The sequence below is a fragment of the Meleagris gallopavo genome, chromosome 1 (genome assembly GCF_905368555.1).
Source record: "Meleagris gallopavo chromosome 1, MGAL_WU_HG_1.1, whole genome shotgun sequence".
Lineage (NCBI taxonomy): Eukaryota > Metazoa > Chordata > Aves > Galliformes > Phasianidae > Meleagris > Meleagris gallopavo.
In genome coordinates this window covers 175,338,316-175,352,452 of record NC_139404.1, presented here as the reverse complement: position 1 = coordinate 175,352,452, position 14,137 = coordinate 175,338,316, and the positions used below count along the sequence as shown (strand labels likewise).

The 14,137-nt window shown below is 36.6% G+C and overlaps 2 protein-coding genes across 6 annotated transcripts in view; one reads left to right on the top strand and one right to left on the bottom strand.

Annotated features, from left to right (window-relative positions):
* Positions 1-14,137, top strand: part of SGCG (sarcoglycan gamma) — a 132,933-nt gene that overhangs the window by 116,719 nt on the left and 2,077 nt on the right. For both annotated transcript variants that reach the window (XM_085216168.1, XM_085216167.1), the window contains exon 9: positions 10,147-10,195. In XM_085216168.1, coding sequence (XP_085072294.1) covers positions 10,147-10,191 — 45 coding nt within the window. In that variant the 3' untranslated portion in view covers positions 10,192-10,195. The remainder of the gene's footprint in view (positions 1-10,146; positions 10,196-14,137) is intronic.
* SACS (sacsin molecular chaperone) overlaps positions 431-14,137 on the bottom strand; it is a 56,109-nt gene continuing 42,402 nt past the window's right edge. For 2 of the 4 annotated variants that reach the window (XM_085216155.1, XM_085216156.1), the window contains one exon: positions 431-13,666. In XM_085216155.1, coding sequence (XP_085072281.1) covers positions 2,103-13,666 — 11,564 coding nt within the window. In that variant the 3' untranslated portion in view covers positions 431-2,102. The remainder of the gene's footprint in view (positions 13,667-14,137) is intronic. The other 2 variants (XM_085216157.1, XM_085216158.1) reach the window with 1 other exon arrangement.

The window sequence follows — 14,137 nt, the reverse complement described above, 5'->3', positions numbered from 1 at the left end:
CCAAACCATTCTGCTATCTTATGTTTTATGTCCATATAAACTGAAAAACATATTAAGAACTGTTCCCTCCTGTTGTTATTAAATTTATTCTGAAAATTATTCATCTGACTCAATATACCAAGTAACAAAAAGCCACACAGGAATGTCTTTAAAAATGTAGGGTATTAACTAGATTGATTTATTTCACAGCACACAAAAGAGTCTGTGGTTCACTTACATGCTATTTATTGGGGAAAAAAAAAAAAAAAAGGCAAAATGTACAATTTCTTGAGAAATTATTAACGTCATTGCAAGAAAAAGCGCATCTTTCCTTTTTAATATTAGTATTTGTACAGTTATTTAGAATTAGTTTAAAAGAGACGGTGTACTATATAATACAAAGCTTGAAATAATAGGCAAATTTACTTTATAAAACCAAGACACATTAGACTGAAGTATGTCTGCATTTTTATTAAAATTATGGCACTTAATATTGAATAGCAAAAATAATGACAGGGCTTCCCAACCAGAAGCAGCATTGTTTTCCAAACATCCAATTTCATCCCACTACCATTAATTGCGAGGTTTTTCATAATTTTTCAGAGAACAAGCCCTTTATAATGTGCAAAAAAAAAAAAAAAAACAATGAAGCTTTTATTGTGTTTTTTTCTTTTGACTTAAAACACCGTCAACAAACAGCTGTATCAGCCCTGCAAGCTCACTTGTCTATTTTTCTTTGCATTCTCTAAGTTAAATTACAGTTTCACTGTGCTGCCAAGTGAACAATACTAACAGCGTGTCACTGGAAAGTGATGAACATGTTAAATGTTGCTGATCCAGCAAAGAGAAAGCCTTCTTTTTAGCATTATCCTTCATTTTAATATTATCTTCTTTTTCTTTCTTTTTTTTTTTTTTTTTTTTTTTTTTTTTTTTTTTTTTTTTTTTTTTTACAAATAGCTGATGTTGAACATACTGCATGGTCTTACCAGAAGTAGTATAAACCATAAAAGAAAGAGTGTGAACTAAACACTGGGTTTCTTTAGAGCTGTAGTGATCTACAAAATAAAAGCATTACATTGCAGTACCTTTAAATATGTAACAAAAACAAAAACAAAAAAAATCAGTGTTCACTGTACACCAAAAATGTGGTATTGAATTACACTATTATCAATGTTTGTGGAAAAATATATATATATATATGTACACACACAAAGGCATATACAGGAAAGAATGAAACCCAAGCATTTAGATATCAGAAAACTGAGTTTGGTGTGTGGTTTTGGGAAAAAAAAAAAAATCAAAACACTGTATAATAATGGCCACAATATATTGTATCAGCCACGTGCATTTTTTTCATTAAACAAAAGATGACAGATTCTAGAAAAAAAAAAAATGTAAATTAAATAATTATTTTACAATAAAGTAAATGCAATCAATGCATGACATGGAGTTTCATGTTATGTCAAGTATCATCATTCAGGATTATAACAGCGTACCAGTTCACAGGTACTAGACAATCCTTTATATGTTTACCAGGTGATATTGCAGCAAATCTATAATCAGATCCAGCTGATAAAAGAATTACTATAGCTGACATGAATGTCCACAAAACACAAAAGAAAACAGAAATGATTTGGAGCACTATCTCCAAAGTTTTTTAGCTTTCATCCCACCTCACATTTCCAAGTACGTCCAGTCTTAGGCTTAGTACATTGAATAACAATATTACCTTCTTGGAAACACAGCATTAAATGAAATAAAATCTAATAAGGAGTTACAATTACAGAATCATCTAACAGAAAGCTAAGCTTTGGTTATATAAAGTGCAGTTCAGTAATATGCCAATTAATCACAATAATGTACATACAGTTAATTTTTGCACTGTTTCCTTGGAAATTTTAAAAAATATGATCTACAGTTTGCTTGTACAGCAGGCTCAGTTTAAAAAAAATCTTGTTTAAATAAATTTAAATTCTAAACATTTCACTGCCATCCACTTTTGTGCATCATATTTCTAGACTGCTTTCCAATATTTAACCCCTTGGATGCATGGTAATCCGCTCAATCACATTTGTGTCTCACCACATAAAATACCTAAGCTCTGACAATAGTCTTCAAATCTCTTACACTTTTTGTTGTATAAAGTTTTCAAGTTTTATTATGATACAAGCAGTACATTCCATCACTCTCATAGCAACTTCTGAAGTAAACCTATCATTTGGAATCTGTGGAAAAGGAAGCAAGTCAGGATATCTAGTTTTTAAGCTATCTACTCCATAAGCTTCCAACGTTTGAACATCGTTCGCAAGCCCTTCAAGTTGTTGACTATATTCTTCTATTTTCTGTGCAAGGGCTGCTGGTTTTACATCTTTGTCTGATTTTCCCTTCACAGCATAGTCAGCAGCAATCAAGGCTAGCTTAGTAGAAAGGTAGCACTTAAAGCATACCCATTCATTGGCATTTTTATGAAGATCATTTCTTGCAGCTGAAAAGTTAGCTCGGGCCTGTCTAAGCCATCGACGTGCCTCGACAGGATTGCCAACAGACCTGAATGTGGGTGGGACAAAAAAGCGTTGCGAGAAAGATGGTCCCGTGGAAGATGGACACTTTTCTTTATACTGCTGCCTTTCAGATTTGTGGCTTGTTGCTTCTTGATTCCACGAAGTATAAAACCTTTGGAAAGAAAATTTATCTGACTGAAATCGAGAAGAAGCTGAAGATGAAAACGTTCTTCTTGAGGCTCTGTCTGTGTTTTGATCCATAAAGGCCTGCTTTTCTAGCCTGTTAATCTCATTCTGTAAATGTTTGAAAACTTCATTAGCTATATCAAGATTATCTGCATTTTTATCTGGATGCCATTTAAGATAAAGTCTTCTAATAATCTTCTTTCTTTCAGATTCTGGAAGCTTCCAAGCCTGTTCAATCACAGATGTCACTTCTCTTAATATTTCTGGCAAGGAGCTTGGCTTTAGCTTCTTTGGAGAGTGATGTTTAGAGGATGTTGTTTTGTGGCTGTCTCTACCAGTGAAGAGAGGTGGAATTGTTCTCAGTCCATGAGCTGGAAATTCTGTAGGACTAGTTGGGGTAGAGGGTGTGCTATCCCTACCTTGAGAACTTTCCTCAGGTCTTGAAAATCTGTACAAGTCAAGAGAGCTCACTATTTTATACTCACTATATCCAATATCAATCTGGTAAATCTTTCCTAGAAAACTGGGACTTTCACCATCTTCTCGTTCTACTTCCTGTACAATTATTGCATACGTGTAAGTTGGTTGATACGATCCATAGATATCACCACCTTCAGCATCAACAAGGTAACCAACATATTCACCAGGGTAAAAGACATTCATCGGATCCATAAGAAGTGTGTAATGAATTTCAGCTGGTATAGGAGTGCCAGGTGTTGGTAGTTCAAGTTTTGATGGCTCAGATGAGTCATACTTCACCCCTAAACTGTCAAGCTTCTCACTGATTCGGTAAATATCATTACAACCCAGCATGGCAATTAAATATGAGGTATCAGAAATCAGGTTGTCAGTTGCAGATTTTAAGGACATCGCTAATGCTAGCAGGAAATTTATGTCTTTGCTGTCAGAGTGCTGTATGTAAAGCAATATTACCGCGTTTCCGTATCTCTTTAGGAAAGCAAACGTTTCACTTTTACTGTGTGGAATAGGAGCAAAGCCTTTAACTCGTAATGTTGTTTGCAACTTCTCAAAACAGGAAACTTTCAAACCTTCTCGTAAAGCTTTGCAAAGTCTTATTGCTTTCTCTTCATTCGCTAAAAAAGCATTGTCGTTTTCATGCTTCATAATCCTAATAAGCCCTGTGATGAATTGTTCTGAAGACAACAGTAATTGTAATCTTCCCTGCAAAGAACATAAAGCTCCAAACTGACAAGTTCTGGGAGATTCTTCATCTAACTGCTCTTCAAGAATACTGCTAAGCAAGCGAGGCCTCAATTTCTGAGGGAATAGCATTATCAATTTGGTATGAAAACCATGGTCTTTGCCTAAGTAACACTGGCTAAGATCAACAAGCATTTGTACACCAATGTTACCCTGGATTCTACTTTTGTAATGGGGTGCATCATCAAAAACTAAGATACTTGACTTAACTAACCTACCATCTTGACTGGGAAGGTAAAGGGCAAAATCCCGCATGTTCTCAAGGTCATTCCTAACCTTGACAGAATCATTCTGAAGACTTTTGAACAGGCCAGAAACTACTCTTTTTACTGTGCGCATTTCATTAGGATCCAGCTGCTTTCCTTCTGAGTTCTTGAATATACGTCCTAGAACTTCAACATACTGTTTTGTTGAAATAACATCTTCAGTACCCAAATGTTTAAATAACTGATGGAAAGTACCAAGTTCTAGAGGAAGTTTGTAGAGATAAGGTTTAAAATCAGATTCATACTCAAGGTTTATTACCACCTCTTCAGGCTTCAGGAGCTTCCAGCCTTCTTCCACCATTACAAAAGAAACTCCTCGAAGCTGAAAGCGAAATTCCCTTTTCTCTGTACTAAGAAACTCATAAATGCTTCTCAGGATCTTGGCCCGAGTTTTCACCATTTCTTCATCCACAGTTGTTATATTGCATATGTTCCTGCAGTTATTGATAACTTTGTCCAGAGGAGGGTCTAGATTAACATTCAGCATAGTTAAAACTTGCTCAAGTTGTTCCTGTACATCAAGAGTACTTCCTTCTTGCTCTTTGATGCTTAAAGGTGTCGCTTTCTCAGGAAGAATGGGACACGAAGTCCACAGCAACTGTAATACATCAGTCTGCTTGAATTTAGGATTCACTTGTGCCCCATTGAATCGTATAAGAGGGAGTGTTCCATTAACTTCTTGGTACTGTGGATGAAATCTAACAAATTCTGCTGGAGCTCGTTCAGGGCAAAGAAAAGGAATTAACGACAATTCCTTCAGAAAGTTTCCTGACAAAAGATCAGTTCTTTCCTGAAAAATGTGATGAAGGAGGACATCAACAGCATTCTGCAATGTTTCTTTAGACCAATTTTCTGTATTAGCTCGCATGCTGATCTCCTTAGCAAACTGTATTAACTGTTGCTGTGAAATAATGTATTTTAGTCCAATATGCCGTAGAAAAGTTACCCATGATGGAAGGAATGCAGCTTGGCTTTTCGGTTTTGTAATTTGTTCTAGTTTCTTAAAAAAATCTTGAGGTATAAATAATTTTTCAGGAAGCATAACTTCAAAGACTTTTACAGTCCTGTCATAAAAATATTTTGCAGGTTTTAATCTATTGCTTGCATCGTGAATGATCAATATGCTTTCAAGCTTTTCAAAGAGCTGTTCTTTCATTTCTGATGTTTCTTCAATGCTAGTTAGCCTATTCTTTAAGTAGATCAAATGTTCTAACTTTGCATCGTAAGACAAACTTTCAATTTTTGGCAGAAGATGTTTCAAGTACACTTCAAGATCATCCACAGAGACACAGCCAAGCACAGTATACAAATCTTTTAAATGTATTTTCTCTTCAAGAAAAGCTGATGACGTTGACTGTGTCCATCTGTCTACTTCCACTGATGGGATGCTTTTTGTGAGTACATAACACGTCCCATATTTTGAAATGCTTATGTATCGACCACTAATGGATTTATAACATGGGAGAGACTTTAAAATTTTAATGTCATCTTGAGATGTCAAATGACATAAATTGCAGTTGAAGTACATTAAGAGAGCCTCAAAGTCACTTTCTGCTAACTTTTCAGTTCTAAAAGATGATGTTTGTACCATATACTGTATGGCTTTCAGAATGCTTGAAGGATTATCTATATTTGCTGTGGAAGCTGAAAGCAAAGGCACTAAAGCACTATCTTTGGAGCATATTTTGTTCAATGCCAGCTGAATACAACCTGTTTTCATCAAAGCATGAAAGACTTTATCGCTCTGGGCATTTGGAAAAACAGCAATATGCATAATGCTGAGAGGCAGCAGAACATCACACTCAGGCACAACAAGATGATTAGCTGAGACAGTAAACTTTACACCTGGAAGCAAAGTCCAGTCCTTCAAAGTTTCAACAACACCATCAAATTTTGCTTGGATATCCTCTTGTTCTTCCTTAACAGCTATAGACTCACTAATAAAATGCCAGGCATTTTTAAGCCAAGACTCACTTGCAAAGTTTTCTTTCCATTTCATACAACTTTTAGTTTTATATTCTCTGGGCAGCACAGAAGATAACAACTCAGCAAAACTTGCAATATCAAAGACTTTTGCTACATCACTGCTAAGTAAAATATTGTTATACCTCAAATATAAAGTGTTCATAAAGAGATCCTTGCGAGATGGAATAAGTTCATGGTATGTTGTTAAGAACTTTGGTCGTTTTGAATCAAAAATTTGCAAAACATTGTCAAGGGTAATAAGAAGTGGCAAGCCCTCAATCTGGATTTCATTTTCTTCTGCATCCTTAAAACAATAGTCAACCAGAAGTTTGAGGCTATGGAAGAGTTTCAAATTTGTCTGCTGAAGACGACAGGGTAACTTTCCAATGTGGCAATTCGAGTCTGGAAATGAAAATGTCATCAAAAATAATCGGACATCAGCAGGTGTGACGTAGGTGACAGGAATATCTGCATCTACCAAACAGTGGTAAAGATTTGCAGTTTCATCACAGTTGTACACCAAATTAAAACCTATTTCTAAGAGTAAATGTTTTAATCTATAAACATTTTCAGCTACTGACTTCCGCGTTGTGATGTTGTATTCTGTGTTTTTGAGATGCTGCAATTCATCTTGTAGCAGATTGTCAAAGAATGGCCGACCTTTATTCACAGCAGACATGTTAACCCATGTGATGATAACAGCAGAATGCAGATCAGAACCATCAACGTTTGGAGCTCGCATAACAGGTAAAAGACGCTTCAAATCCTCATAAATACAGCTGTAAACTGCTTTCACTAAACAATACCAATCTGGCTGAACATCAAGTCTATTAACTGGAAAAAAAGATAAGAACTTTTTTAAAGTGTCTTTCACAGCATGAACTGGCGTGTTTTGCAGCACCGACACTGTAGGATCAGTGCCTGGAAAATAACGTTTCTTCAGTTGAATCAGCAGTTCGACATAAGCTGGTGCTATCAGTGCTGTCATTAGACTGTTATTCCAGTCACTTCTTACTCCAACTCCATTATCATCACGCCACAGATTTCTTCTTGCAGAATCCAGAGCAAAGTGTCCATTCACATGAAAAGGTAGCCCAGTTTCTAAAGATAAAGGTAGGAAACAGAATGCTCTGTGGGGTTTTTTGTAATTATGAGTAATGCAAGCTGCTACCCCACCACGTGGAAAAAGAGTAATGTCCTCATTCTTGTGGGCTGAAACAACGCTTTTGGATACCTTTTCCATGGCAGAAAAACCTGACCTGTTACAAATTAACCAAGTTGTAAGATTTCCTTCAGAGTCTTCAGTATCCATTGTGTAAGTAATCTGTTGCACAGGTATTTCACTTAACTGCTTTTTTTTAGTCACACTGTCAATTACAGATGCATGGAATTGCTTTCTTTTCAGCCTGTCTCCATCAGTGATTTTTCCTTGTACAGAATACAACACATTCAGTGCTCCTGTTGTTTTCTCTATTTCACAAATAGAAATTTTTTCCATATGGTTCAAAAACATTAAGAGTTCTGCTCCATCTGTACGCAGTTTATCTAGAAGATTTTGGACCATTCTATCTGAGCATGGAACTGTGGAAATTTCCGATACTTTTGCCATTTCTCCATTTCGAAGAGGAAACCGAAACATTGTGCAATTGTCCAGTTTAAAGTGATCTCCTAAGTAGAGGTCCAGGACATCCGAGAACTGTGTTCTGAAATCTGCATCTAAATCTCTAAACATGCGGCCAGGACTTGTTGATGTTGCACCTGGTGCATATCTAGCATGAGGATCAAAAATACAAAGAATATCATTGCCAGATATGAAAGAAGGGCAATCAGTAATGTGATAAACAGAATTGAAGCCTATACCGTATTGTCCGGTTTTACAGGGGTTTCCTACTTTAGTACCTTTTCCAAGGTTCTGAATTCCTCTAATATCATCTTCTGTAAAAGGCTGGTTGTTGTAAACACACAGGGCTGGCCCTTGAAGTGGTGCCCATTTCTCATCAAATATTCTATCAGCTGGATGCTGTCTAGGATCAAACACAAAACAGATCTCCGTAGCTTTTGCATCATCTGCATTCTGAAGGAGCTCTTTCAGCATTTCTTTTTCTGAAGGGTAGGCATTAAGAATACTTTTAATTCTACTTGTCAATTTTTCTTTCTGGCCAAATTCTGTTCCTAGGGTAGTAAAACAGATGTTGGACGCGTATCTTTCTAAAGCTTTATGGCGTTTGGGTATTGCTCCTAGCTTTACTGCAACCTCCCTAGGAATATCAGCATGACAATACTTAACTGTTGTGTCTTTAACTTTAATCCATGGACAGTCATTGTAACACAAAGATTTTGCAGGCAGAAGTGCAAGACGAGTATCAGGCAACAAAATCTCTCCATACTTTTTCACACAAAATTCCTGCTTTTTCTCTCTGATCAGACTCCATATTCCTTCACTAATTATTCTCCTGCAAAGCTGAAAATTCTCTTCTGTTAGTTGTTTGGTCCCTCTTTCCTGATTTATTAATTCCAGAACAAGAGCAAAATCTTCAACTGTGAAAGACTGCCTGACACCCATGCTTTCAAATAGCTCACGAAAACTATTTTTGTATTTATTAGGCAACTGATAGAGATACGGTGCTGCTTCAAAATTCAAGTGAAAAGACACTTTTGTTGGATCAACATACACATTCTCAACAAGAATAAAACTACAATTTGTCAGTTGTTCAATTATCATAGCTTTTGTTGATTCATTTTGCAACATTGCTTCATGTAGGTGTTTGTAGCAAGCATTGGTGATATTTTCCTGATATAATGTAATGCCATCGAAAGACTTTGCAACTTCTTCTAACTGATTTATGACCAAATTAACAGCTGGTTTCTTTAGCAAACCCAAAAATTCTTTTACAGCTAATGACAAAGCACCACAACCTTTAAAGGAATGGGAATTTTCATTAAGAATTGGTTGTATCAGGCAAACTATATCTTGATGATCAGCAGTGAAAAGATCAGTTGCTGAAAACATTGCATCGGGTAGAAAATCACTGCCTTTCCAGTGCAGTGAGAAGCCTGCTGGCTTGCTAAGGAAAGGAAGAAAAGGGATGGTTTGACATTTTTCAGCAAATTCTTTAGCTCTAGGATCCCTACACTTCAGTTTCTCATCAATAAGACTCAATATTATACTGCTTCTGAGACAAGCTGCTGCATGATCTACCTTGTTAATTTCAGCTACTGACTCTGCACGTTCTATCAGGTCTTCCCATAAAATATCATCTTTAGCCATTCCTAACTGAACAAGTTTAACCAAAATAACTGGATTAAGGTAATCCTGAGTGGTGCCATAAGGAAATCTTCCATCTTCAGCATCATATAACTTTGCAACTCTTCCTTCAGGATGGATCAGTCTTGATGGTGTAACTAATGGATGCCCATGCAAAGAACAAGGAATACATGGAGTAACACGAAGAATTCCTGAAAACTCCTCAAGTTTTTCATTAAGAACATAACGCATCAAAGGATCACGCAGCTCTGCAGCAATCTCTTGAACATTAGGGAAAAACACCTCAGAAAAAAACTGTTTTTCAGAGAAAGTGTTCTCCAGTAATACATATTTGCATCCTGCTTCTTCAAATCCTGTCTTAACCCAGGAAGGGAGATCCACAGCACACAGATTTTTGGAACCAGTTTTTTTAAGGTACTTCAAAAAGATCTTAAAGGCTGATGGTCCAATATCTGGCCGTTTCAGAATTGAGTCATCTAGAAACCTTACGTTCTTCATGGAAACCCAAGAGATACCATCAGAAAACACTTTTATTCCTTCTTTGCTTTTCATATGAGCTATGTCTTCATAGAACCCTTGACAGATAATAGAAAAATCATCATGAACTGAATCAGGATCTGGCCATACTGCACAGTAACTGTAGTCAACAAGCTCACCACTGATTGCCATATCACGGAGAACACAAAGCGCTTCTATGTAGGCTTTTACAATAACATGCCTCATGAATACTGTGTTCCATCTCCCTTTTGTGTCTGTTTTCCAGATCTCTTTCCGGTTTGAAGTAACTGCAAAGCAGCCATTTATATGAAGAGGTAAGCCTGTTTTTATTCGTAGAGGTAAGTAGCAGAATACCTCACCTATGCTGTTGCAATTAGGTTTCACAATCCACTTTTGATCCTGGGTTTCATTCAGCAACACCGCTACTCCACCACAGGGAACAAGACCTAGTCTTCGTCCACTTTCATGTAATGAAAATTTTAAAGCATCACCAGTGTCCATGCAAGAACATATAAGCCATGTTGTTGAATCTACTGTCTTCTGTGGCAGTTCATCAGCTGACCTTTTTATCTGTCCTGATTTAGCCATTTCAAAGAAAGCAGCCGGATCATCTTCTGCACCCCTGAAAAGGGGAGACTGTAAATCAGCAATCCGCCTAAATACATGGTGAAATTCTTCTACTACTATCTGTAAGATACAGGAGGACTTCGGTGTTTCAGTGGGAAGCTTTTTATTACTGCTGCTGCAGACCTTCATTAGTTTAGCTGCTTCTTTTAAAACACTTACATTTGGTTCAGTCAAGGCTTTGGAAGAACAAACTCTTTTTTTGATAGTGACAACATCTTGTGCCACTCCAGGATCTTCTTCCTCAATTTTCAAGTACTTCAAAACCATTGAATTTACACTCTGAGCAAATATTATCAGCCTATGACCACAAATGCTAAACTCATCCACAAGAGAATAAATGTCTGCTGTATTGTAACATGTATTGCTGACTTCACTCACTTTAGCCTCCTGCTGAGTTCTGAAGGAGAGTCTGAAAAGTGTTCCTTTGTAGCTGTAAGGTGATTCTACAGTCAGTGGTAGCTGGCAACCAAAAACTCCTATAAATGGCTTAAACTGATTGGGAAATTTTCGCAGCCTCTTCTGTTGTTTACTCCAGTTAATTTTGATTCCAGGATTAGATTTATCTCTAATATGCTTACTGATATGATTAACATTTGGATCAAACATAATCATGAATTCCCGGCTCAAAATAATTGGAACATCAGTGATATGATAAACAGAATTGAAACCCAGTCCAAACTTTCCAACTTTGTCAACTTCACTCCTTTTTAAAGACTCTCCTAATCGAGTTATATTTAGAAAATCAGAGTCAGAAAATTCAGAGTTATTGAATGACCACAAAGCTGGACCGTGACATGCTGCCATTCCTGGATCCAGCAGATTTTCTCTTATATCCATATTTCTCCTCATGTCAATCAGGAAATTACATTCTGTGGCATTAGCATCATCAGCATTTTGAAGAAGTTCTTTAAAGATGTCTGAAATTGAAGGGTACTCTTCCAGAATGTTTTTAATTCTTACAGTCAGAGGCTCTCTTTGCCCAGACTGCTCAAATCCCATATTTTCTGGATTAATCAATCTTGTGCTAAGACATGGAACATTTAGCCACTCAGCAGTTTTCATTGGTATGTCTTCATGCACCAAAATTATTGGTTCAACAGAATCTTCAAGCAAATCATTTAAGTCATCAACTTTGATATCACAGTAACAACACTCGTGAATTGGCCTCATCACAAGTTTATAAGGAAGCTTGCCACTATACAGTGGCATGGGTGTATGAAGACTTGCAGGAATCTGATTACTGTACAGCCATCTTATAATGCTCAACATAATGTGAAGATTCTGTTTACTCTCTTGTTCTGAGAGACACTGCTCACTTTTTAGATATATTTTCTGAATGACCATAGAAACATGGTCTGGTGTTAACTGTTCAATTGAACCACAACATTTAAACAACTGGTGAAACTTCGCCATAGTTTTTGGCACATAATGCAGATAAGGCTGGAGGTCAAGGTCAGGTACTGTTTTTATTACTGCTTGTGTGAGGGAACAAAATGTTTTACCTGTCCAAACCCAGGGAAATTTCAAGGCTTTAAAAGCTTCTTTGCCTTCTTCTAAATGATCATGCATAAACCCATAAATTTCAAGCAAGATATGCTGGAACTGATAATAGTCCTCATCACTGAAAGTTTTAGAACTGTGCCAATCAACCACCACTTTGAAGTGTTTTAAGACCGCTTTTATGCTGGGCTTTGTGGAGATGCCAAGTGCTTTTTCTATATCAAACTGCACATTTTCCACAAGAGGAACTGAGGATCCAACTAAAATTGCATGAGATATATCACACATTTCTGGTGGTAAACACAGATTGCAATGATCTCCTTTCCAAACTAAGGATCCTGGATAATTTGGAGGTCTTTCCTTACATGCAGGAATCCATTTTATTTTTTTCAGGGCAGTTCTTATTTCAGGTGACTGAAGCAGCATATGGTTTTTGTTCAAAATCATCAAGAGAGTTCTAGCTTTCTTTATCAATAAATCACAATCGGTGTTAGAGTCAGTATGCAAACCTTCAATTTTGTTTGCTACTCTCATAATATCACTTTCCACAAGATTGGCTTCACTTTTTAAGCCTATTTGTCTCAGAGAATGAAGAATATCTGAAGATGTGAAAATAGCAGGAGGAAAGGAAATTTCCTCCTCAGAATAGAATAAGTTTTGCAGCAGTTCCACCTCAGGATCAAAGAGCTCATTTGCTGTCATTATCTTTTCTTCTGTAATTCTAATAAACTTCAATGCTGCCAGCCAATCTATCACATCTGTATTCTCGTTTTTCAGAAAAGTCAGATTTTCAAGAACCCACTGCATTATCTTTGCTGTTTCATCGGATGAATAGAAATAACTTCTTATGTCTTGTATAATAAACTTCAAGCAATCTGTACTCTTTAGCTGTTCTATTTTTAGCAGGTTAGCTAAGCGAATAGTAGCTTCATCACTGCTGTCAATTATTGGAACAGAAAATCTTAGACCAGGTGGAATTTTGGCAGTGTGATGTAATACCTTACTACCATTTAGCCCAGCATAAACAGGAACACCATCATCAGATGATTTCTCCATTTTTTTAAATATCAGCAATTCCTGAATAATTCTTCTTTCTTTTTCACTTACATCATTCAAACTAGCTAGGAATGCCCTAAGAGCATCCTTATGTGTTGATGGTAATGACAAAACTTGATTGCATAGTTTCTGCAGGGACACTTTTTCCATTATCTGTAAAACAGCACTTGGTAATGGTGGATGCACATATTTTTTTATAAGTGGATGTTGGATTGAAACGTCCAGCTTCTTAAGTACAACTCCACCAACTTTCTCAATAATATCTGCTATGTAATCTGGGAGCTGAGTCTCAGATTCATCTTCCAGAATGATAGGTGACGGATTTCTAAATCTAATCAGTTCTAACGATGTTTGGTTTTCTTCCAGCAGAGTCTTAGGGATAAGTGGCATGTCATCAAAAGCACTCAAGTCATCAGAAAAATGCATATATAGGTTCTTCCAGACCATCTTAAGCCAAGAAATTGATGGGTGATTTTTGTCTTCCAAACCTGGATACCACTGTACCACCATGTCTCTGCCAGGCCACACACTATTCATAACTTCTTTAATTAGCCGGGTAAATCTTTCTGGGTTCAGAAGCTGCAGCTGAGTACATGGCCTTCCTGAAATTACAGCAAAAGGGCAACACCATGAGAATCAGAGCAGAGTTACCTAACAAAGTGCTTTTGGAAGTTAGGAAAAAAAAAAAAAAAACACAAAACTTCTCTTTTGGGGAAAACTGCTAAATAGAACTGCAGAGACCAGCTACTCTCATTTTTAGGAGTTAATTAAAAGCAAATACATTCCATGTTAGTATAAAAATGAAAACAAATTGAAAATTATTAATAAGTTATTGCACTTGTTAGTTTGACACAAAAGCCTTCAGGCATACAAAGCAACTATGGATTTACTGTCAAAGTAGAAACTTACATGTATTTTCCTGTGTAGTTGATTCTTTACACTACTTACTTGCCTAGTGGTAAGAACCTAATCCACTATTTTTCTTCCTATACTTGCAAAGAGTCCAATAGTTTTTAAGGATTATTTATTAAATATAGCAAACCAGATGCTCTTATGCTAAAAACTGACAAGCA